The sequence below is a fragment of the Crinia signifera genome, chromosome 6 (genome assembly GCF_055691185.1).
Source record: "Crinia signifera chromosome 6, ASM5569118v1, whole genome shotgun sequence".
NCBI lineage: Eukaryota > Metazoa > Chordata > Amphibia > Anura > Myobatrachidae > Crinia > Crinia signifera.
The window spans coordinates 26,247,902-26,274,232 of record NC_139222.1 but is presented as its reverse complement, the minus strand read 5'-3'; the positions used below and the strand labels follow the sequence as shown (position 1 = coordinate 26,274,232).

The following is a 26,331-nucleotide window of genomic DNA, read 5'->3' as shown; positions in this document are numbered from 1 at the left end:
ACTTACAGATAGTACACAGTAATACGGCAGATCATCTCTTACACAGATACACTGACTTACAGATAGTACGCAGTAATACGGCAAATCATCTCTTACACAGATACACCGACTTACAGATAGTACACAGTAATACAGCAGATAATCTCTTACACAGATACACCGACTTACAGATGGTACGCAGTAATACAGCAGATCACCTCTTACACAGATACACTGACTTACAGATGGTACGCAGTAATACGGCAAATCATCTCTTACACAGATACACCGTATTTACAGATGGTAAGCAGTAATACGGCACATCATCTCTTACACAGATACACTGACTTACAGATAGTACGCAGTAATACGGCAGATCATCTCTTACACAGATACACCGACTTACAGATAGTACACAGTAATACAGCAGATAATCTCTTACACAGATACACTGACTTACAGATGGTACACAGTAATACAGCAGATCATCTCTTACACAGATACACTGACTTACAGATGGTACGCAGTAATACGGCAAATCATCTCTTACACAGATACACCGTATTTACAGATGGTAAGCAGTAATACGGCACATCATCTCTTACACAGATACACCGACTTACAAATAGTACGCAGTAATACGGCACATCATCTCTTACACAGATACACCGACTTACAGATGGTATGCAGTAATACGGCACATCATCTCTTACACAGATACACTGACTTACAGATGGTATGCAGTAATACGGCACATCATCTCTTACACAGATACACTGACTTACAGATAGTACGCAGTAATACGGCACATCATCTCTTACACAGATACACTGACTTACAGATGGTACGCAGTAATACGGCACATCATCTCTTACATAGATACACTGACTTACAGATGGTACGCAGTAATACGGCACATCATCTCTTACACAGATACACCGACTTACAGATGGTACGCAGTAATACGGCACATCATCTCTTACACAGATACACCGACTTACAGATGGTACGCAGTAATACGGCACATCATCTCTTACACAGATACACTTACTTACAGATAGTACACAGTAATACGGCAGATAATCTCTTACACAGGTACACTGTGGAACCACATTATATAACAAGTAACTATCTGGAAATTACTTGTATCTGGTGAATAAGAAATGGCTACATGTGTATCAAAGTATAACTACACCAAGCAGCTCTGGGTAACACTGTGAGCATCTAAAGGGATGTCTGTAAGTGTATATATAGTACAGGTTGAGTATCCTGTATCCTGTATCCGTGCATCCATTATCTGAATTATTCCAAAAACCGTGGTTTTTGGAATCATTCGGTTTTTTTTTGTTTTTTTTACCCCCCCCCCCCCCTAACCCTCTTTTCATACTTACCAAGTCCCCGGGCGTCCACAGCAGGCCTCCGGCATCTTCTCTTGGGTCTCCAGCGGTCTCAGGAATGCATTGCGCGTGTGTGCGCGCGCGCCGGTGACGTCACCGGTGCGCGCGCGCACACACGCGCAATGCATTCCTGGGACCGCTGGAGACCCAGAGAAGATGCCGGAGGCCTGCTGTGGACGCCCGGGGACTGCGTGGATGCCGAGGGACCACCGGACACCATCAGGGGACAGGTAAGTATGGCAAAAAAAAATTATTCCAAAAACCGAAAAATTCCCCTATCCGGAATGCTCATGGTCTCGAGCATTTCGGATAGGGGATACTCAACCTGTATATACCAATACACACAATGCATACGTTACATTATAATACACCCCGGTGACTATACATAGTCTCCACTTATAGGGGAGATACCCTGTATCTTATAACAGCATAACCCCCCCCCCCCCCTCTAATGGCGGATATAAACTGCCCATCATTTCCGTTGGATAGATAGTAGGGACTCTTCTGGGCATAACCATCCCTAATTCTGGGAAATTGAACCCCCTAACAGGGGCTTAAGTAACAGAACGGATTCAGTATTGAATCCCGGCGTTCAGAATCCCGACGCTGGAATCCCGACAGCCGAAATGCCGACAAGGGGAGGACGTGGATCGCCCCCCCTTGCGGGCTCGCTGCGCTCGCCACGCAGCGGGCCCGGTGCCTCGCTACGCTCGGCACACTCATTTATTCTCCCTCCAGGGGTGTCGTGGACACCCCAGGAGGGAGAATGTGTAGGCATTTTGGCGGTCGGGATTCTGAACGCCGGGATACCGACCGCCGGGATTTTAACTGCATCCCAATAGAACAGCAGACAGAGAATGATTTGATACCTTTATTATCACAAATTCCCTTTCTTTACAGCACATTCTGTTATACTGTGTTATATACTTGGCTTTGGATTAGCCCCTTTATGGGGCATCTGGTTTGGTATACATACATACATAGCCCATTCAGAATATAGAATGTATGTGATACTGTACTTGCCAAATGGTTTTATATACACTGTAATAAAGAAATAAGAGTTTTAATGTGAGTAAAATGGGATACACAGCTGTGGACCCTGAGGCTCCCCTCTGGCATTCCATAAAATTACCTGAGCTGGCCTGTTTGTCGGGCAGGAGACTGTGGTCGTCTGGGGGAGTGGTGACAATTGAGCAGCTATATGAGGTTAGTGTACTAAAATCTTTTCAGCAGCTAATGGAGGAATATAGGTTGTCCCAGGTGTATTTCTTCAGGTATTTGCAGTTGTGGCACGCTCTAAACACCCAGTTTAACAATGGCCCCACTGTGCTGTTGCCCTCTCCAGCCAAAATATTTCTGACTAATCTGGGGCAGGATAAAACCATCTCTCTAGCCTACTCATTTATGTTATCTTACTTACATAAGGACTCACTATCTGCTCTAAAAACCAAGTGGGAGGCTGATGTTGGTAGTTTTGAAGAGGAGGAACGGGAGGAGGCTCTGGCGTTTCCCCGACACACCACGGTTTCCGCAAGATTCCAGCAAGTCCAGTTATTCATTGTACATAGAACATACCTAACACCGTGCACCTTGGTTAAGTCCGGTGGACGAGCCTCCCCGGACTGTCCAAGGTGTCGTTTCCCACAGGGCAGCCTGTGGCATTTACTCTGGGACTGCCCCCTGGTCAATTCATTTTGGGTTGCTGTCCAATCGATTAGTTGTAATAGCTAGATATTGGGTGGCTAGCTCGGGCCCTACACTGGTAGAATGGAGGGCTCTGGTCAATACCACTGTACTGCATGAAAGATATGTCTATATGTCGCGAGGTACCTTACCTAAATTGGAAAAGATTTGGAATAGGCGGTTGGAGTCTCCACACCCCTGATTCTGTCATCCTGGGCGATGATGTCAATCACGAGTGTTGAGAGCCACAATGAACTTACAAGCACTGTTTACTGTATGCAATACTAGGAATATGTCACCCTATACGGGATGGAACCATTCCTATGCACATTCAACGCATGACCAACATTCTTACTCTCTTTTTCTTTCCTTTCTTTCTCTTTTGTATTCCAAGTTATAATTAGAAAATTGAAATATTGATACCCAGTTTGAACAGAGCGTGGACACCACTAATCTTTAATAAATAGAACGTTATTTTAATTTACATGTACATGCAACACGACAGCATTATATGTCCATGCACTGTGTATTTCATCAAACACGGCTGGATGTTGGTTGACTTTTGTACATGTACACAATTTGAGATGATGCTCTGCTCTGTACTTACGATCTGTGAAATAAAAATACTTTATTCAAAAATAAAGTGATAGTAAGATGTGTGATTTAATTAATTAGGGGGAAGATCTGTGTGATATGACAGTGGAGGATATAGAGGGAGAAGAAGAGATGGATCAGCAGTGTAAGGAGGAGGAAATCCCTACAGACACCAGCACAGGTGAGTAATAATCACATTCACATTTATATATACACCTGGTGATCCCTCGGGTCTGCACAACCTAGAGATGTCTGTGTACATTACCATATCCCTCATGTTCCTGCCTCTCCTATAGCACAGAAGCAATGGCACACTTATCAATGATGACAATGATGGTTCATTTAGTAGAATTGGACGGTATCTTTTACGTGTTCTAATTAAGTAGCTACTAGATGTAGTGTAATTATTCCCGTAGGCCAAGGCTTTTTTATTTTTTTGCGTTTGAACTATTGGAGCACTGGAAAGAGTTGATTGGAAGCCATTCAGGATCAGTGGTCTCAGCAAGATATATGGAAAGAGATACATAGAAATGTTGGTAATGTCACCTTGTAGGCTACGGGATTCATGACCATTTTACTGGAGATAATCTGATATTTACATATGTAGTGTGTATTTAACCACTCTGTATCCCCTGCAGATAGATCCAGTAACAGAGATACCCCAGAGAGATGTCCCCGTCCTCTGTATTCCCAGCACTGTACAGAGGAGACTCACAGGACCCCACAGGAGGATCAGGTAGGTGGGATACACCAAAGTGAGTTTTCACTACATGATCTGTAGAGAAGCTGTGTGTGTCTCCTACACTAATATTTTACTGTTCTTATTTAGGGTGGAGGCCTGATTGATATTAAGGTAGAAGATACAGAGGGAGAAGAAGAGACGTATGTGACTGATATTAAGGTAGAAGATGCAGAAGGAGAAGAAGAGACTGATGTGACTGATATTAAGGCAGAAGATACAGAAGGAGAAGAGGAGACTGATGTGACTGATATTAAGGGAGAAGAGACGTATGTGACTGATATTAAGGCAGAAGCTACAGAAGGAGAAGAGGAGACTGATGTGACCGATATTAAGGCAGAAGATACAGAGGGAGAAGAGGAGACTGATGTGACTGATCTTAAGGCAGAAGATACAGAGGGAGAAGAGACGTATGTGACTGATATTAAGGTAGAAGAGACAGATGTGACTGATATTAAGGTAGAAGATACAGAGGGAGAAGAGACGGATGTGACTGATATTAAGGTAGAAGATGCAGAAGGAGAAGAAGAGACGGATGTGACTGATATTAAGGTAGAAGATACAGTAGGAGAAGAAGAGATGGATGTGACTGATATTAAGGCAGAAGATACAGAAGGAGAAGAGACGGATGTGACTGACATTAAGGCAGAAGATACAGAAGGAGGAGAGATGGATGTGAGGGATGATCAGCAGTGTAAGGAGGAGGAAATCCCCACAGATACCAGCACAGGTGAGGAATAATTGCTTATTACAGAGAGTCACATATTCTCCTTGTTCTGTCACTACAGCAGCCTCCTATCCTACACCAGACATGTCCAAACTATGGCCCTCCAGCTGTTATGAAACTACAGATCCCAGCATGCCTTGCAATAGTTTTAGCATTTCCTAAAATCAAAACTGTGGCAAGGCATGATGGGATTTGTAGTTTTGTAATGACTGTAGGGCCATAGTTTGGATATGCCATTCTTGCACCCTCCTCTGTCAGTACAGACTAATGAGGGGAATGTATCTGCCCAGTGGGAGGGGGGATGGCAGGGGAGGGAGACACGAGCCATCAGCCCCTATTATTGTCCTCTTTTCTTCCTGCGCATTTGATCATTGTCTGCTACCAGAACAGAGATCTGACCAATCCCCCCCATGTTCTCCAGTGACTCGCCTACATCATCAGTAGAAGGGACGGGAATAATAGCAGTATACAGGGTACAATGGTATGGAAGGTCATGTGACATTACCTATAGTTCTCCCTGTTGTGTTACCCATGACCCTCTCTGTGCACCACTACATTGGGTATTACCCTACTATGTAGCCTAATGGGCTCACACAACAGGGTTTTGGCTTTGGGTAACCCGATGTGCAAGTCACGGATCTCTGACTGTGGTCCAAGGTACGGGTAAGTGGGTACGAAGGAATTGTGGGCAGAGACTGGTTGTGGGGCATATTATAGCGTAGGTAATGGGATTAGGTCAGAACCAGATGGGCCGTACAATACTAGGGGACAGCCAGAATCAGGTCAGAGAACAGCCAGATGTCACACTGGGAAGTCACTGAGAGTAGTATCATAGGAGTAAGCAAAGACTTGTCAGATGGACCAGAGCAGAACACAGGGACTAACAGCGGGACTATTACAGAATGGACGCCGTAGTACAGGAGGTAAGCCTAAAACTCTGCCACTGGCTAGTGCCTACAGATGTCCTACTGTGGGAGAGGTACTAATGTGGCACCAACATGAAGATACATGTTTGGCACCTGTCCCTATAAATCTTTCACGGAGCACCACACACCTCCCTGCTGCCACCAGGGAAGGAGGCAGAGCCGCCTATACTGGCACCAGAAAGGGGAGGCACTGGGCAGATGGGAGACAGAAGGATGAGATGGTTGCCATACTCGGACTGGCACCTGTCATCCACAGTACCGCAATTTCCCTGGGAGAGCCAGCACCACCAGACCCTGTATCGGGGAGTTGGGCTTCAGCTTGCTGGCTTAGAGCCACCAAGCCCTGACCACTTTTGGTTGCTATGTACATAAGACCCAGGATTTGCACTGGATGGATGACCTGCTGGGTCTGCATGATAACAGCAGGAGAGGCTGGTTAGCCTGTGATCAGCATTATCAGGTGGATCACTGTTACCAGGATTACCTTGTAGCAAGTCTGCCTGTTCCTGATCCTGTTGGGCAGCAAGAGACTGGTGTGTGCAGCTAGGATGGTGTGGCACGGAGCCTCTGCTAAGCTGGGGTGCTGGGCTGTCACCTGCTCCTCAGTGCAGCTCTTACCCAATGTTACCAGTAAGGGTAACCCAGAGATGCCAGCTTGCCCTTGGGACCAGCTTTGGGGCATCCCTTTGCCTTTCCGTTATGCTCTTTGTTTCTGCTCTGTTATATTACTGTTCTCCTTGTTAGCACTGTTGTTCTCATTCCTGAATAGTGTTTTATCCCCTCTCCCCTGTTCTTTATTTAATGTGCGCGGGTGCTTGCAAGCAGTGGTGGTGGGCAGAGCCGTGTTCGAAGGAGCAAGTTAGGCCCGCTCCAACCCCGATGCAACCAGGTCTTAGTACGGTACAAATCTATGGCGACCATCAGAGACAGGACCAAGAGGATGATCTCACTAACAGGGCCTATCTGAACTGAACACCCTGGCTAACGACACCAGGCCAAGGACAGGGAGAGTGACCAAGTCACAGGCACCGGACCAACTAATAACGGGGTGACACCAAACGAGACACACGCCAGGACAGGACTTCACAGCACCAGGACACTGCAGGACCGGGACAACAGCGTGCTGCAGACACACTGTAATGAACAATATCACTGGCGGGGCTGAGCTGGGCCAGATCCCTTAAAAGAGATCTTCCATCCAATCAGCTGCCGCCGCCGCCAACCCAGCCCCCAATAATTACTATTTCGTATCAGGAGGCCAAGTGCGCGCCGCCCGGCGTCCCCTGGTTACTATGCAACCACCGGGCGACACGGGCTGATGTTTGACAGCGTCCCCCGGCCAGCCGGAAGTGATGCACCTCTGCCGGGCGGACGTGACGCTGCCTGCCCGGACACCAGCAGGCGGAAGTGCCCGGGCCACCCTTCTAAGGCCGCCGGGACTCTGTTGCGGCGGTGCCGCAGCAGCACAACAGTCAGCGCAGCTGACACTTTACTCCTATTCTGTCTTTAGGGGCTTTGTTAGGCAGAATAGTGACACCCAGTCTTACAGTTCCCTTACACTGCCGGCTCCCAATACCTCAGTGTCTCCCAATGCACTAATATAATAAGGGTTACCTCATCTACATAAATCCCATTATTAGCTGCATGATATTTAGAACTGTAGGAAAGTATTTATAACTGAATAACTTGTACTCACTAATAGTATGAAATGGGTGAGGGGAAAGGGGAAGAGCGATATTTCTATATCTGTATGTTATTTCCAGCAGATGGACACAGAAGCAGGAATACCTCGGAGGGACGTCTTATTCTGTCTCCAGATTATAAAACAGAAGATAACATCACACAGGATTCTCCAGAAGACACCTCCATTACCCTAAATATACAGCCAGTGCCTCACAGTGCAGATACATCACCTGATACCTCTAATCCTGAGGACTGTTCTCCTGGTAACTCAGATACTGCTACACATAGAGCAGCTCATACAGGGGCTGACATATTTACCTGTTCTGAGTGTGATATGTTTTTTAATAATCTGTCAGTTTTTACTAAACATCAGAGAACTCACTCAGTTAAGCAGCCATTTCCATGTTCTGAGTGTGAGAAATCTTTTATCAAGAAATCAACGCTTGCTATACATCAGAGACGTCACACAGGTGAGAAGCCATTTCCATGTTCTGAATGTGGGAAATCATTTGCCCGCAAATCAATGCTTGCTTCACATCAGAGAACTCACACAGGTGAGAAGCCATTTCCATGTTCTGAGTGTGGGAAATCATTTCCCCACAAATCAACGCTTACTTCACATCAGAGAACTCACACAGGTGAGAAGCCATTTCCATGTTCTGAGTGTGGGAAATCATTTACCCTCAAATCAATGCTTGCTTTACATCAGAGAACTCACACAGGTGAGAAGCCATTTCAATGTTCTGAGTGTGGGAAATCATTTACCCTCAAATCAACGCTTACTTCACATCAGAGAACTCACACAGGTGAGAAGCCATTTTCATGTCCTGAGTGTGGTAAATCATTTACCCAGAAGTCAGATCTTGTCCAACATATCAGAACTCACACAGGTGAGAAGCTATTTCCATGTTCTAAGTGCGGGATATCTTTTACCCAGAGATCATCTCTTGCTATACATCAGAGACTTCACACAGGTGAGAAGCCATTTGTGTGTTCTGAATGTGGGAAATCATTTACCCAGAAGTGTCATCTTGTCCTACATCAGAGAACTCACACAGGTGAGAAGCCATTTCCATGTTCTGACTGTGGGAAATCATTTACCCTGAAATCACATCTTGTCCAACATGAGAGCATTCACACGGGAGAAAAACCATTTACATGTACTGAGTGTGGTAGATCATTTTCCCAGAAGTTCTATCTTGTCCGACATCAGAGAACTCACACAGGTGAGAAGCCATTTCCATGTTCTGAGTGTGGGAAATCATTTTCCCAGAAGTTCTATCTTGTCCGACATCAGAGAACTCACACAGGTGAGAAGCCATTTCCATGTTCTTAGTGAATGCTTCGGACCTGATCTCTGGGCTGTGAGTTTGGAGCCCAGCGATTTAGGTAAATGTCACCCTGCTCACGTAAAATCCCGCCCATGTGCATGGCTGTAAATGCAATTGCAGCTGTGCGAAGAGGGGAGAGTTAATTCAACCATCAAATTAATCCCCCCCCATGTGTAGCTCCGCATAAACGGAGACATACTCTGCAGTGTGATGGCTGTGAGGAGATCGGGACCACTGATGATGTTAGCATCCCTCCCAATGGCCAGGAGCCACCTGTGTTTTCTGGAACGCTCCCGTAAAACACTGGCATTACGCCCTGCGCCATTCAATCAACTAACGTACGGCCATTGACATTGGTGGAACTCTCCTACAGGCCATGATACAGAGCAGAGATAGGGGTAGAACCATGTATATGCAGTCTTCTAGGTATGAGCTGTTATATTGCCTATCCCTTATTATTACTCTGTAATATACATTTTCTCTTTCGTCCATCCTGGCCTGACCTTGGGATGTGGGAGGGTCCGCAGGAGCAAGGCAACTGTGCTGACTTCTTTTGAGATTAGGCTCCTCCCTTCTGCATCCCATAGTTCCCCAGTTAGTTTTAGGTGCCCACTGGAGTGGGTGCTGTGCTGACAGGCTGCTGTCTGCAACCGGTTTTGGAGAGATAGCTAGGTTTTTATTTTATTAATTTTACACTAGTTAGATAGGCTTTGCCAGTGTGTCAGTTATGTTTCTACCCAGCTTGTGTAATCACTGTTGTTTCCAATTGTAAAGCGCAACGGAATATGCTGCGCTATATAAGAAACTACAAATAAATACCCTTTGCGCTAAGCAGCAGGTGTTTGCCAGAAGCAGCAACCATTTTGTCAACTATGACTTGCATAAAAACATTACAAAATGGCTGAAGATTTAGGACAGTGCGGGAAAAGTGATTTCTTGTAGAAAATTGTTTTGATTTTATCAGTTTAAGAATGCAATGTTGACAGTACAGAGAGTGAGGACAGACAGCTAGTCTCCACGTTCTTGTCACCAACATGGGAACTACACGATAACAGGGCCACACATAGGTAGACCTCAAATCCACCGAATCTTTCCCTAGTAACAAAGAAGATGTGCGAATTATGACAGTATGATTGAAAGCAAAGCTGGCCAATAAGACTTAAGGCTTATGCATAATTAAAGTAAGTAAAGTATAAATATCAGAGCTAGAGAAAGAAGGGGCAGGCAGTTGAGGAAGAACAGGCCAGCACGGGGACTGGAGGTAACTATGAATGAGGTTTAATGGCTGATCACTGTCCTTGATAGGTTTCCATCTTGATTTGATCTAGAATTATTGCCAATCAATTATGTTTCTTGTGTTAATCTGCATTCGCAAATACCTGTAATCAAGATACCTTCCAAGTAAAGCATTGTCATTCATTTTTTTAAGTTTGTGTTGGCGTGGAATTATTTCAGCATTTGCCATTTTATAGTTAAGGGTTATATAGTAAATAAACCTAAGAATGTTTCATCACAAGACAAGATACTGTAAACGGGGAGGCGTGGCTTGGAGTAGTATAGAGTAGCAGCAGGACGCTGCAGCTCCCGATGTAAGCTCCTGAAAAATCCGTGCTCCCAGTGAGCCCCCCCCCCCCCCCCACCTGAAGGAACCCAAAGCCGGGTAAAAACCAAAATAATACCGTGGACTTGCGACTCCCGGTCCCTACGAGCTGCCTGAAGGCGGAGAAGTGAAAGTGACGGTGCAGTGACGCAGCGGTGAACCCGGCGCTCCGGAAGCAAAAGGTCTGCTCTCGACAGAAGTTGTGAGGAGACGCCGGACAGACGCAGCAACAGCGACGGCGCCTGTATACTCCTCGAGGTGCTGAAACGACGCTGGCTGAGAAAGAGAGCTAAGCCGCTAGACGCTAGACCTGCGAATAGCAGCTGAAGCCAGGTCTGTGCATAATCCTCTGGCAACTGGGGGGAACAAGCCGCTCGGTCACGGAGCCGGAGAGAGTCCTTGAGGCTCTCTTGCAGGTTGTAATCAAGCGGCAACCCTCTCCCCAGATAAGAACTTTCCCGAGTTAGGTGTGTGCTGTCGGTTGCGGAGCCGGGGAGGGATAGAATCCTCCTGCAGGTTGTGGTCGGCGGCCCCCTTCCTTGGAATTAATTTGCCCGTGTGGACTTTTCCCTGGAGATTTGGCCAACTGCGCCATACAGCAGTGTGCAGCGGGACCAGAGAAAAAGACACCTGGATAGATATATTGAACGGTACAGGCTGAAATAGGCCTGAGGCATCCAGACTCTGGCTAAAAGGAGACCTCAATAAAGAAGCCTGTAAGCACAGATTTCTCCCGCTCCTGCACCTACGACGGTCTGAATCGCAGAAGTGGAAATAGGGTAAGACCAACCCAGAATTATACTGTGATTCATCCTGCTCCCACTCCCTTCTGATATTTAAAGCAGACAGTTAAACCTATTCTATAGAGACTTACACTACTTTATATAGAATTGTCCAGGTGGATGGTGCCTGGTTCTATATAAAAACATACTGCTGGCTTGAAACAGAGGGGCTCACGGCAAGAGGTCTATATTACAAATAGGGGCACTCTAATTGATAAGCTCCAGAGATTTAATTCACCCGCTTCTAGATATTTGATAGCTGAATTATTATAAAGGAGCATGGTCAAAGGAGGTGCGGCTGCAGCAGCAGCAGCTGCAAAATTAGAAAAATTTGCGAGACCATTACAATCGACTAGATCAGCAGAACAGAGTGCACCCAGCTCTCCATCTTCACGCGCAGACAGCTCTATTAATGAACCAGCAATATCTCTACAACAGATCCTCCAGGCCATTTCTACATCTGAACAAAAAGTAATGGAAAAGATCGGTCAAGTTCAAATTGATGTTTCCCTAATAAGGCATGATCTGCAGAAGATACGTGAGAGGGTAGAGGAGACAGAAAAGCGTGTATCCCAGCTGGAAGATGACATCCTACCACTTAAACAAAAGGTGGAAGAGCTAACAAAACAAATGAAACATGCTCAACTTAAAATGACAGATACAGAAGGAAGATTACGACGGAATAACATTCGCCTAGTGGGATTTCCAGAGCGCAGTGAGGGTAGGGACCCAGAGAAATTTGTGGAAGAATGGTTGATACAACAATTTACCAGAAAAGTATTCTCTAAACAATTCTCTATAGAAAGGGCGCATAGAGTGCCGGGGAGGCCTCCAAATCCTGGGGCACCTCCGAGGACCCTAATCGCCAGACTGCTTCATTATAAAGATCGAGATACTGCAATACAGTCAGCTCGGATTAAGGGACCAATACAATATGACAACCATCAAATCTCTCTGTATCCGGACCTTGCATTGGAGGTACAAAAAGAGAGGGCAGGTTTTATGCAAGTCAAGAAACAACTAAGAACCGGGACATAAAATATTCAATGATATACCCTGCCCGACTGAGAATAGTACACAGAGATCTAACCCATTTTTTCACAAATCCGGGCAAAGCAGAAAAGTGGGTAGAAAGCCTTGCGGGGGCCTCAAGATGAAGAGGACTTTTTATATTTTTTTTTTTCCTTTTCTGTTTTCTTCTCTATTTTTGTGAAGTCTTCTATGGTGGGGGGGGGGGGGGGGAGGGATGAAATGTTATCCTTTTCTTTCCCTGTTTTGGTTCTTAATCAATCCCTCCTTTGTTATCCCCCTTTCTTGCTCACTGGGAACAAAAAAAAAAAAAAATGGGGAGTATACTCTAAATACTAAATATAGCTGAGGGAGGATTTCTCTTCCTTATCCTCGAGGGTGGGTAAGTGTAGAAAAAGATGGGATTTAGGTATACCTTGCGATGGGGAGGTTATACAGGGAGGGAAGGGAGGACAGGGGGGTATGTATATGTTGTAAAGTAACTGTATGTATGAAATGTTGTGCTTTGTGTCAGGTCAATCAAAAACTAACAAGGATACGTAGTGCGATTAATCAGTGTCTAATTCAGGAACCTCTCTGGGGGCAGGAGGGGGAGGGAAAATACAAGTGTAGATAGATGGTGGGCTACTCGATTTTAAGTTGGAACGTGAGAGGTTTGAACAATAAAATTAAAAGGTCCCTTGTCATGACCCAGGCCAAAAAATATGGTACGGACATAATCTGTCTGTTGGAGACACATTTATGTGGTGATAGGGTCTCCGCCCTGAAAAGGCCATGGATTGGCCATATGTTTAATTCAACATTCACCCAAAATTCCAGAGGGGTTACGATACTTGTTAAGAAGACCTTAGCTTTTAAGGTAGAGAATAGTAGGATGGACCCACATGGGCGTTTTGTGTTTCTTAAAGCTATTGTAAATTTCAAACTACTGTATATACTGGCAATATATATTCCACCCCCATATAATAATGAAGTTCTTAGACAGGCTGCTCAATTTATATCCGAATCTCCTGATACACCAGTGATTTGCATAGGCGATTTCAACAATGTCATGTGTAAGAACTTTGACAGATGGAAGGAGAGTGGTCAGCACCCGGTGATACCGGAAGATGTGCAACCCACCCCATTCTCTAAATTGATAGATGAATTGGGTTGGATAGATATCTGGCGAAGTAGAAACCGGCAGGAAATGCAGTTTTCATGCTACTCCGCCACACATAATACGCTCTCCAGAATAGACCTGGCGTTGATATCTCCTATGCTGGCACCGATTGTAACAGAAACAAAATATCTTGCACAGGGTATATCGGATCACTCTCCTGTACTCTTGAAAATTGATATGGGCTTAGACAGGGGTGGAGTGGCATGGAAATTGAATCCTTTCTGGCTGGATCTAATGGGCACTGGAGAGGAGCTGGCTACTAACTGGGGGATGTGTGTTATTGATAATATTGCGTATGAAAACCCGGCTATAAAGCATGATGCAATTAAGGCAGTAATAAGGGGTACATTTATTAAAAGAATAACTGAGATAAAAAGAAATGGCAAAAAAGAGGAACAGGATTTAGAAAATAACTATCGCCAGGCCGAATCTAATTATATAGCATCCGGAACAGTAAAAGATAGATAACAAAGATAACATCAGTCAGGAGTACACCTGACTGATGTTAGAAGGGAGTGGGCCGCATATTTATATAACAAATCAAAAAGAAGGCTACAATTCGCCAAGCACAAACCGTACTTTCAGTCTGACATGGGTGGCAGTCAGTTGGCATTTCTGGCTAAAGACGAAAAAAGTAGTAGCCTAATACCATGTATTAGGAATAAGACAGGAGAAATAAAGTACTCTTCAAGGGATATAACGGAGGTGTTTAGGGAGTACTATCAGGGCCTGTATGAGTCCGGAGGGATGGCCACAACGGCGGAGTTGGAGAAATATCTGAATCAAATTGTGATGCCATCTCTTACAGAAGAGAACGCACAAATGCTTGATGCTTCATTCACAGCTGAAGAGGTGGGAAAAGCAATATCTTCGCTCCCGGCCTCTAAAGCACCAGGAAGAGACGGTATTCCTACCGAGGTGTATAAAAAATGTAATGATTTTTTTATTCCCTACTTAACTGACTTATATAATACACTGTCAGAGTGGGGCTCACTGCCGCCAACTATGTCAGAGGCAGCTATTGTATTGATCCTTAAAAAAGATAAGGATCCACTCTCTCCGGACTCCTACAGGCCTATCTCCCTGTTAAACACTGACGCAAAAATCTTGGCCAGAGTGATGGCAAATAGGATGAGTCGTATAATTACATCTGTAATCCATCCAGATCAGACCGGTTTTATGCCGGACAGATCTACAACGCAAAATCTGAAACGACTGTACTGCCATCTACAGAGGCAACAGGGCCCGCAGACAGAGGCCTTGGTTGTATCATTAGATGCGGCCAAGGCCTTTGATACTGTAGAGTGGGAATACCTATGGGCAGTGCTCCGAAAATGCGCATTCGGTCATCAATTTATCAAATGGGTCAAACTACTTTATGCACAACCTATTGCAGTGATAACAGCAAATGGGTATACATCAACTCCAATTAAACTAAATAGAGGCACTAGACAGGGATGCCCCCTGTCCCCCATGTTATTTTCTATGGCAATTGAACCTTTGGCCTGCATGATTCGTATGCATCCTAATATTAAGGGAATACAAATAGGGGAAACAGAGGATGTCGTCGCATTATATGCAGACGACCTGCTTCTGTTCCTGAGAGACTCGGGAAACTCGCTACAAACTATGCTGAACATAGTAAAAGGGTTCGGAAACTATTCCGGACTCCATATAAACTGGGATAAGTCCAGCATACTCCCAATTTCGGGTAAAATCCCCCCAATAAAACAAATAGAGTCTCCCTTAAAATGGACCCTCAAGTTTAAATATTTGGGTATATGGATAACCCCGGTGGTACAGAACTATGTAGAATTGAATGTAGACCCCGTTACAACAAATTTTAAGAAACGACTGCATGTGTGGAAGAAACTACCAATAACAGTCACGGGGCGGATAAATATTTTCAAAATGATAGTTCAACCTAAATATTTATACATTTGGCAAAATTCTCCAGTGTATATTCCAAAATCCGTTTTCACTGCTATAGAAAAAATATTATCATCCTTCATATGGAGAGATAGAGCGCCTCGAATAGCAATGAAAACTTTATATAATAAAAAGACATCAGGTGGACTTGCTCTCCCTAATTTAAGAAATTATTATATTGCGTCTCAATTGACCCATCTGGAATCCTGGATAAAAAATACAATGGATATAACACTAAAAGCGTACTTCGAGGAACAAATGGGTAACTGGTGCTCTCCTTTGCTATTTCTTTTATCAGGTATCTCCTCAACTAATTTGCCACATATCCTTAGACAGGCATTGATGGTATGGAGACTGGCCCATACAATATGGAAATGGGCAGAGATAGAGCCAGAATCACCTTTATGGAACAATAAAAAATATCTAGAACTGCAGAAACTCTCGGAAGATAACCTATGGCAGCGTAAAAATATAGTTAGTATAGGGCAGCTATACACTAATGGAATCTTTAAATCATTTAGCCTACTGCAACTAGAATTTAATATTGCAAACGTAGATTTTTTCAGATATTTACAACTAAGGCACGCCATTCAAAGTCAATTTAAAGGACTCACACTTGTAACTACTCCATCACCTGTTAGAACAATGTTACAAAAATTAGGTAATAAAGGAAAAGTCTCCAGAATATACACAGCAATTAGTCAAACCCAATGCTTCACTCCACTGGAACAATTAAGAATGAAGTGGGAGCTAGATGTGGGCCCATTAACAAGGGAGACCTGGGAGGGAATATTAGGTTCCATTAAACATGCTACCTCTAGCATTAGATATCAGCAAATTCACTATTTTATACTCCATAGAGTACGTTACGTACTCCAAGCGGGATGTATCGAGCCGGTCTAAGGGTAGACACAAAATGCCCAAGATGTGCGGTGGAAGAAGCAGGGTTTATGCATCTCTTATGGGAATGCCCAGGGGTGCATGGGTTCTGGCAGGCAGTGTGGGATGATCTTAAAACTACAGTCCCCTCCTTAGCCCAATTCGGTCCCAGGGCATGCATACTGGGCATAGACATAGGAGGAGACCATACACCACTGTTACATCAGTATGTTTTAAACTTAATGACCATGGCAAAGGTGGTAATAGCACGAATGTGGTTTTCCCCCAGTTCACCTGAAATTGTTAAATGGAGGGCACTTGTGGAGGAATTGATTAAACATGAGCGTTTTATGTACAGTACAAGAAATATGGTAAATAAATTCCACATTAAGTGGGACAGATGGTATAATACCCCTATTGTATGATTTCTAGATACAGAAATAATATAGAAATATATACACGTATTACTCACGACACAAGAAATAAGAAAATAAATGTGTATTAGGAAAACACGTGTTTATTGATAACTGTTCACATGTTTGGGCACTGAAATCAACTTAAATTATTAAGGAAATACAAAAAAAAAAAAAAAAAATTGTAAGTGAAAGGGAATGAGCGGAGGGAAAGGGTAGGCAGGGGAGGTTTGTAACCAAATAAAATATATATATATATATCATACACATATGCACAAGCACTTGATAGAGAAGGGCAGAGATAATAAAATTATGCTTCTCCTTTTTCCCTTTTTTTCCCAACAATAAGACCCATAAATATGTAGCAATAAAATAAGGCACATGAATGATAACAATATAATGCACTGGGAAAACACAATGTAGCACTGAGATACTAGAAAAAAAATAGACAAAGGGGGTAAATATACATTATATAAATTAAAAATAAAAATAACGACACTTAATATAAAAAAAAAAAAAAAGGGGCAGTTTAATCAATAATAACTAATGCACTGTAAACCTTTGAAATGTTGAAAAGTTATAAGATGACCTGTGTTGTATGTTGTTTGTAGGTACGTAATGTATATCTGAATGTGTAACAGGGTATTGCTATTTTTAAATGTATGTATTTAAATGTATATGGAAAAATAAAGAATATTGAATTCAAAAAAAAAAAAAGAATGTTTCATCAGGATGGAGGCCCCTGAAGCAAGTTTCAGTAATATTGGTGCCCGCACTTATCAGTGATTGAGAGAATTAGAGTTTGCACAAGTGATTTGCTGTTTAAAAAAATATATATTTAAAAACTGTAAGGACCGTGCAGTTCTATCTCCGAATTTCTGGAGGGTGGTAAGCCAAGTTACTTGGAAAAAGTTCTCCCCTTTTAATTGTGAAACAAATAGATCTTAATTTAACACATAGAAAGGCAATGTTGCATTTTGACGACTGTAATGGTCCCCATACATCTGCAATAAATTGTAACAATCCTCCGTTCTGGAGATGATTGTCACAATTAATTTTTAATGTGGGGCTCCCCCTACTGGCGATCCCGATCAAAAACTGTTTGGGATCGCTGAATCAGATTTTTAAACATGTCTAATAATCTGGTTTTATCTGCGGTTCTTTTTTATGTGTGGGCGTCCCCTTTTCGTTCCGCCGATGGGAGATATTTATATTTGGGCAGGGCCTGTTCTAGAGGGAGGAGAAAGGCATATGTTGTTGCGTGGACACTGCTTATCCTGGTTCTCCATCCTCTGCATTGTAGTCATGTAAGGATTTTTACTAGTTTAATTATAACTGTTCAGTGGAGAATACTCTGTTGCCCCACTGTGTCGGTGGTTTCTGGCATCTGGGCTCCATGGGTGCTGCTCCATTTCCCCCCAATGGCGGCGTATCTGGCAATGTCTCTCCTCTGCTTGTATTATGTTCCCCCATAGGCAGTGGCAGGGCTCCTGTGTTTATTTTTGGAGCAGAAGAAATGTGCGGTGGTGAGGCTCTGGGTCCCGTGACCGAAGCATTCAGCCACCCTAGCTAGCCAGTCCATTAATGGAGAGGTGGGGACTCCCTCAAATAGAGGGGTCCCCCCTCTCCAGTGTACCCCAGGAATGTGCTGAATCCTGGGGCTATCCCCTTGCACCCCTGGGCAGTGGGTGCAGGGTTGATAGCTTTCTCAAAAGTAATATTGGCCTTTACAGTTGGACTACAAGGCCTGCTGGTACCTGTAGTCCCCCTGCAAAGGCAATATTAAAATAACCAGAAAACACTGTTTTAATATTTTATTCTCTTGGACCTTCACCTGGGGGCAGCGGCCTTTATCCCCTTGAGTGGGTGGGATTTGCTGGGGCAGGACAAACCTACCAGGGCAAATTTGTCCTGCCCCAGCAAAACCCACCACAGATCGTAGCTCTTTTGCATGGCCGCCATCTCCTCAGGGCTTCCTCCAACATCATCTTCTGTGTGCTTCACCCAGGACTTCGGAGTCTTCAGAGCTCTTCCTAGCTCCTCCTGTGCCGTCTGACTGAGTGCCTGCCCCCTGTCTCGTGCTGGCTTATATAGCCTGCTCAAGGGGGTGGGGTATTGATGCAGACGAGCCCCTATTGGATAGGCTATTGTTTTTAAATATACATTTAATTTTTTTCAGTTGCGCTGCCGCTGCCTCAAATAATGGCGGATCTTAGCTACCCATCCCCCCCCCGCCATGGAGAGGGAGACCCTCAAGCCACACCCGCGTAGGGGGGGCACAGAAGCAGGTACTTGTTTAATTTCACGATTTGATGCGATTTTTGACCTGTTCATTACCCCACTATCCACTATGCATGGATTTGATTCTATATATTGTGGTAAGCGCAGCGAGTCACCAAGCCCGAAGCATCGCAAGCCCCACAGATTACTTTACATGTATTCAGTGTCCCCTTGCGGGGATTGCTGTGCATGCCTCGTTTCGGGCTCGGTGGCTCACGGCTCACTGCTCACTGCCACACTATATAAATTCAACTCCATGTGTAGTGGATAGTAGGGTAATGAACAGGTCAAAAATCGCATTAAATTGGATGCGATATTGCTGATATTTCTGCCGCCGTGAAAATAAACAAGTACCAGAAGCACAGCAGCCAGGGGAAGGCGGATCTCCGTAGCCCACTCCTGCCATAGAGAAGCAGCCGTGACGGGTTGACAGGGGCACAGCAAACAGAGGAAGGCAGATCTTCCCTGCCTAACCCGCCGCGCAGAGGGAGCATTGCCAGCCGCAGCAACAAAGGAGGACAGGACGGAGCACAGTAGCCGGGGGAAGGCAGATCTTCACCGCCCGACCCCGGCATGCAGTGGGAGCCCTCCAACCGCAACCGCGAAGGGGGACAGAAGCACTTCAGTGGGGGAGGGAGGCGGATCTCAGCTGCCCAACCCCTGCCTTGGAGAAGGAGCCCCCCCAGCCGTAGCTGCAAGGGGGGGGGGAGGCAGATCTCATGCACCCACCCCCTGCGATGGAGAAAGAGTCCCAGCAGCCGTAGCCTCAAAAGTGGACAGGAGCACAGCAGCCGGGGGAAGGTGGATCACCGCCGCACACCCCCACCACGGAAAAGGAGCCCCTCCTGCCGCAGCCGCCCATGGGGACAGGAGCACCACAGCTGGATCGCCAGAAGGGGGAGCCCACACATTAACAATTAATTGTGACAATCATCTCCAGAACGGAGGATTGTCACAATTTATCGCAGGTGTATGGGCCCCATTAACTGGATGACCTTTTGCTAAAAGCATCTTCCAGAGAGGTTCTACTCGGCAATATTCAACGGACACAGGAGGTACTTTCGCTAGACAAAAAATTGGAACATAGACAAAAAGGCGCAATGGATACTGGTAACTTTGAGATAGTGTCCTTTCTGTGAAGTACAACTTCTCCCAAGATCTGGTGATGTTCAGTCGTGATGGAAGATCTCAGGTGGTATTCACCAAATATAAATTGGTGATAAACAACAATAAATTAAATCTGTTGTGTATATCTTTTTTTCAAAATAAGAAATAATTATTTGGAAGTGGGGTAGGATATTTCAATGGAGCGTACCAAGACTCATGTTGGAAAGATTGATGTAAGACTTATAATGGTTTCTTTGGTATGGTCCTGAAGTATTCCTCTCTGAGGTGTGAGACGAGATGATCTCACATATATTCAAAGTGCAAACAGGTGACCTCAAGTGTTCAGGAAAAAAGAGAAAGAAACAATTCATGTGTAGAACAGTGCTGGAAAAGTTGTGTGGTAAGTATGTGAAGAGCTGGGACAAAGGTTGTATTTTTGCCAACGTACCTCATTTACCCACTTAACAAGAGTGATAAATATATAAAGGTTTCTTTTAGATAATAGGCGTACCCCCACTCACGGTGATGGCTGTGATTTTCAACATATAAAGGTTTCTTTATTAGTGATCCAAGGGTGTCCCAACGTGGTCTCAATCATAAGTGTGTCCAGTTACATAATGAAAAAACCGTACTTGTGAGTTATCTGGGCGCCCGATTTTTGATCGTATACCATCGGATCGGATCGCGTCGCATCGTGTGTTAACCAAATGGCATGCGATGCGACGCGACGAGATCAGCACCCGATTTTAGCAGGGCAAAACCCCCAAAAGGTGACAAAACGTAAATCCCATCCCCATTGTTAACGCCACTCCACTATTGACGCCAACCCGAAGCGTGGCGAGCGCAGCGAGCCCGCGAGGGGCGGCGGTACGTGTCCTCCGACCTTTTCATGCCCTACTATCCACTAGGGCGTGGAGTGAGAATAGAATAGTGTGGCGAGCGCAGCGAGCCACTGAGGCCCGAAGCGTGGCGAGCGGACACGGATACCTGTGAAGCCCACGAAGGTATGTGCTCACCTGTGAAGGTATCTGCGTCCCCTCGCGGGGCTCGCTGCGCTCGCCACGCTTCGGGCCTCGGGGGCTCGCTGCGCTCGCCACACTATTCTATTCTCACTCCACGCCCTAGTGGATAGTAGGGCATGAAAAGGTCGGAGGACGCGTACCACCGCCGCTCGCCACGCTTCGGGTTCATGTTGATAGTGGCTTGGTTGTGAACATCCAATATCATTCATCAATATCATTCATTTCTGACACATTAAGGACAACAGAATTTAAGGAAGAACTGTAATTAGCATATATCAGAAATAATAACAACAACACATAGCATACAATAATTACTCACCGTAATTATGTAGCCAAATAAATTATAACAACAGCAACACATAGCATACAATAATTAATCACCGTAATTATTTTTCCAACAAACTGAGTGCATGTAGAATGCGGTTAAATGGGCTGTCCCCCGCAAGGCACTTTCGCCACACAAACTCCTGCATATAAGAGTCCAGGTGATGGCGGGCTGTGCCCCGCTGGCGTTTGTTCCGCCATTTTGCACATCCCCATAGTCTTTCGATGTTTTGGGTGTGTGCTCCAGTGTCCGGGTCCACAAAATTGTATCTGTGGTTCACTCTCAAGTGACTGTATCCAGCCCGCTCCAGTTCTGCGGTTTTGTACGCCCGCCAGCAATCGCTGACAATTGTACTGCCAGGCTCGATGTGCTCCACAATTGCATTAATCAGAGTTGTCGCATCTCGCTTCTCCACTGGTAGCATAAAACAGTCCCCTGTTTCACGACACACTCCTCCAAACACCCACTGCTGTGGGAGAACTCTGCCGACATTGGCTTGTCTCTTTGCGAAGAGTGTCTCATCAACTTCCACTATTTTTCCTGGTCCACCAATCTGGCGTCGAGGCTGGGACATCAGGTCGCATTGACATGCCTCCCGCATCAATGCATTGTAAAAGATAGTGCTTTTATTACATATCTTTAAATTCTTGGTGCAAAACTCTATCGATGTGAGTTCGTCACACCAACAGAAAATAAAGCGCAGTATGGTCATAAATGGCAGCCTGCATCCGGGGTAAAATAGCGAGGCCCGCAGACTCTGCTTTTTCCCACAACTTTTGATGTAGCAGCGCCATTTCCGCTCTTTTACAGACAGGCGCATTGGGTGTCCATTTGGACAGGTAGCTGTGGATGGAAGCAGCCCATTGTCCTGCATGAATTGAACTGTATCCTCTTCAGTTTTGGGGAGGCTGAAGATACTGTCCACCAAAGCCATACTGGGAAATAGGGTGTAAGGGGCAAAATGGGGCAATATGGGGCAAATGTCAGAAATTTCACCTCACAAATACTCTGAGACACAGCAACACTGCAAATCACTTGTTTTCTCCTGTCAAAACTCACTCACAGTGATTTTGTGCCAGATGTGGCAGAGGGCGGGTTTAAAAATGGGCGGGAAGTGTAAAAATCGCGTCGCATCGCATGCCATTGTATACCATACAATAGCATACGATGCGACGCGATGGCAAATCGCGTCGCATCGTATGCTTATTGTACTGACATCCGATTTCCACATCGGGCGCCCGGATAACTCACAAGTACCGAAAAAACATATCTATAATGTGTAGAATTATCCACAATGAGTTATATGTCTTAGAGGAGGTTTAGCTGGAGCTTGCAGCATGCCTCACTCACCAACAAAAATAACAGATCTATTTACAGATGCAAGAAAGGAGGGCGTACCCCTACTCACACTGGGTCTATGAGTGATAAATCGGTACTCGTTTCCTAGCAGGGCGCCCAGTATGATGTAAGCGTACAGGCCTATTATCCGTAGCAAAATCGCATGGCATTGCATCTCATGGGCCATTATAGTGCCATGCGATGCTAATTTTTTATGTAATTTATTCACTGCTCTGTTGGCCCTAGGGGATTGCATTGCATCTCCCAAAAAATTGCATGAGATTTTATAGGGTGCGAGGTACTTATGTATTATCTGAGCTCCCATGTTAAATGCACCCCATTTTTCCATACCCCTACTATCCAACTACGCATGGAGTTGATTTTATATAGTGCGGCGAGCGCAGCGAGCCACCGTGCCCGAAGCGTGGCGAGCGGACGCGGTCTCATAAGAAAAACGGGAGCCCAGATATTACATAAGCACCGGGTGCGATGCCATGCCATACCATTAGCTATACACTTGTATGACATACAATGAGGTTTCACTGACCCCCCCCCCTTATACACGCCATCCCAAACCGTGGCGAGCGCAGCGGAACGCATCCTCCAGACCTTTTCATACCCCCACTATCCACGTCGGCGTGGAGTTGATTTTATATAGTGTGGCGAGCGGACGCGGATTACTTTACATGTATTCCGCTGTGCTCGCCGCGCTTCGGGCTCGGTGGCTCACTGTGCTCGCCACACTATATAAAATCAACTCCACGCCTACGTGGATAGTGGGGGTATGAAAAGGTCTGGAGGATGCGTTCCGCTGCGCTCGCCACGCTTCGGAGTGGATAGTGGGGGGGTTAGTGAAACCTCATTGTATGTCATACAAGTGTATAGCTTATGGCATGGCATTGCACTCTATAAAATTGCATGCGATTTTGCGGGAGATACAATGCAATGCAATCCCCTAGGGCCAACAGAGCAGTGAATGCATCGCATGCCACTATAATGGCCCATAAGATGCAATGCGATTTTGTGCATTCTAAATGCAGCACCACGCTTCTGCAGTATTTGTAGATATCACCCCGGCACCGCTGATGCTGCGGCAGAAAAAGCTCCCACACCGACGCCATTATCACAAGCCGCAGGTATATCTGTGTATCCCTATGTACCCATGTTTGGTATGATCACTTGAGGCCTCCACAGTCAATTCTCTGTGACCTGTGCTCCAACTGACTGCCTTAGCCAGTCATCGCTCACTGGCTACTATAAGAATCCCGGGAATAAACTCCCAAACCAGTGCTATGGTTGTCTCCTCCTAGAAGCATCCAGTTGGCTCAGCCCCTGAGGATGTCGCTCCTATTACAGACCAGGAACATTCCAGCTTGCAGTACCCCCTGGCTCCATCGATGGTCCAACATCGATCCTGCTTCCCTCTATGTTCTGCCATCATTCATGCTAACCATCAGTGTCTCCCCACCGATCCTGCTCATCAGTTACCCATCATTGCACCATCGGGTCAATAGCGTCTAGGCCACCTTCTCTGAGTCTTAAGGCTGTCTTCTGTCTGCATCCTTGGGACTTCATCACTGTTCTAACACTGCACCATCGGTGAGAGTTTACAATCGATACTCATTCATACTGACTCCCTGTGCCATTGAGGACTGTTACTACTTACCAGTGTGCTTTCATTGGGTGCACCCGACTCCTGTATTGTCTTATCACCATCTGCCGCTGTGTATTGGCATATCTACCACGTGCTTTAATAAAAGTACTCACACAGTTCACTTCACATCACTAATCATTTGTTGGTGCGGTCGCCCCAGTTTCATCGCCTTTCAAATAGCTACTGAGGACTGAGACTGTAAACAGTAAAGTGCGGAGTCACATGACCAGAAGGATGGGGAGGGAAGTGTTACACTAAGGGGGCGTCACGTGTGCCAGTGTCAACATTGACACACAAAAAAATCATGAAAAACTCATTCCGCCCTTTTAATGTGTCAACTTTTTACATGTTGATCTTTTGCTTGTGTTGACCTTTTTTGGGTCAGATTGGACAGTTGACCACATGATACACATCCTTATTAACACAAGTGACTGCAACCCTACATTATTATACATTACCATAAAGTACCAAAAATGACATTACATTACTGTGGAGCCCAGAAGTGGGGAACTGTGTCTGATCTACATATATTATATAATACACCAGTCTGCTCCACCTGCATTATAATCACAGAGCACCACATTAAATTATAATGTAACAATAATACTGGATGTTATTACAAGACGCTGTCGGACACAACACTGGGTCCTCCCTGCTGCCTTGTCCGCAACCCACAAATTGTTTAGTTATGGACAATAGACACATTCCTGGGCCCGAGGGCAGAGTGCGGTGGAACGCACAATACGGAAGTAGAGTGGACCGCATAACCAGGAAGAAGGTGGAAAGTAGAGCCCGGAAGTACAGTGGGGCTCAGAGCCCAGAAGCTGAGTGCAACGCAGATACGGATAGGAGCTTGCAATGCGCCCGTATGGAAGGGTCCATTACCCGGAAGTGCAGCGTGTGTAACCTGCTCTTGTGTCCGGGTGAGAGCAGGTGGCGGCTATCGGCAGGTAAGTGTGCCCATAGACAGGGGTCAGAGATAGTCAGTGTCTATGTGACGCCCGGGAGCTGCTGAGGAGACGGCGCGTACAATTGGTGATATGTGTACTACACCAGTGTGAGAATATAAGAGGGATATACCCACAGTAGTGTACATATGGCTGTATACAGTGTATGTGGTGCTCCGTAATAGAGAGATCCTGATTGCTAGGAGTCCGTGGCCTGAACAAGCTGTAGCCGTGTACAGGGAAATCCCCCTCTGTATATGTGACACCGCCGTACATGTATTTGTGTGCAGCAATTCCACATAAGGCGCATTGGGCCAGTTGTACTAAGCTTCAAAAGTGATCAAATGGAAAGTGATAAACCACCAGCCAATCAGCTCCTAACATGCTTTACTACAGGCTGTGTTTGAAAAATGATAGGTAGAAGCTGATTGGTTGGTGGCTTTTCACTCTCCATTTTATCACTTTTTAAGGCTTAGTACATCTCACCCTAAGTGTGACATTTAGTATCCGTAAGCCTGAGATCGGCAGGTGCTGCTGTCATACCATTATCCTCAGTCTGTGTAATACTTGGGGATACTAAGTACAGCATTACAGCTAATCTATGAGAAGCCTAATTACTATATATTGCAGCACATTGTAACTATGGGGCTGATTCAAATCTGATCGTAGGGTCACAAATTTGCAGTGGCCACAGTTCAGCTAAGACGCTGCCGCACTAGTGATATCCCACCTTGTGCATAAATGTGCTCGCTGACGTCACACTCCCTCCACTAATACAGGCGTATCCGGCCCGGTGCTGACGTCA

The 26,331-nt window shown here is 45.4% G+C and overlaps 2 protein-coding genes across 4 annotated transcripts in view; both read left to right on the top strand.

The window, feature by feature from the left end:
* LOC146010153 (uncharacterized) overlaps positions 1-26,331 on the top strand; it is a 360,112-nt gene that overhangs the window by 41,689 nt on the left and 292,092 nt on the right. For 2 of the 3 annotated variants that reach the window (XM_083151111.1, XM_083151112.1), the window contains exons 4-5: positions 4,483-5,122; positions 7,809-9,003. In XM_083151111.1, the coding sequence (XP_083007237.1) occupies positions 4,483-5,122; positions 7,809-9,003 (1,835 nt within the window). Of the gene's footprint in view, positions 1-3,734; positions 3,835-4,291; positions 4,390-4,482; positions 5,123-7,808; positions 10,487-26,331 lie in introns of those variants that run through there. The other variant, XM_083151113.1, reaches the window with a different exon arrangement.
* LOC146010228 (uncharacterized) overlaps positions 25,402-26,331 on the top strand; it is a 239,166-nt gene continuing 238,236 nt past the window's right edge. The window contains exon 1 of the mRNA XM_083151264.1: positions 25,402-25,529. The gene's annotated coding sequence lies outside the window, so the exon portion shown is untranslated. The remainder of the gene's footprint in view (positions 25,530-26,331) is intronic.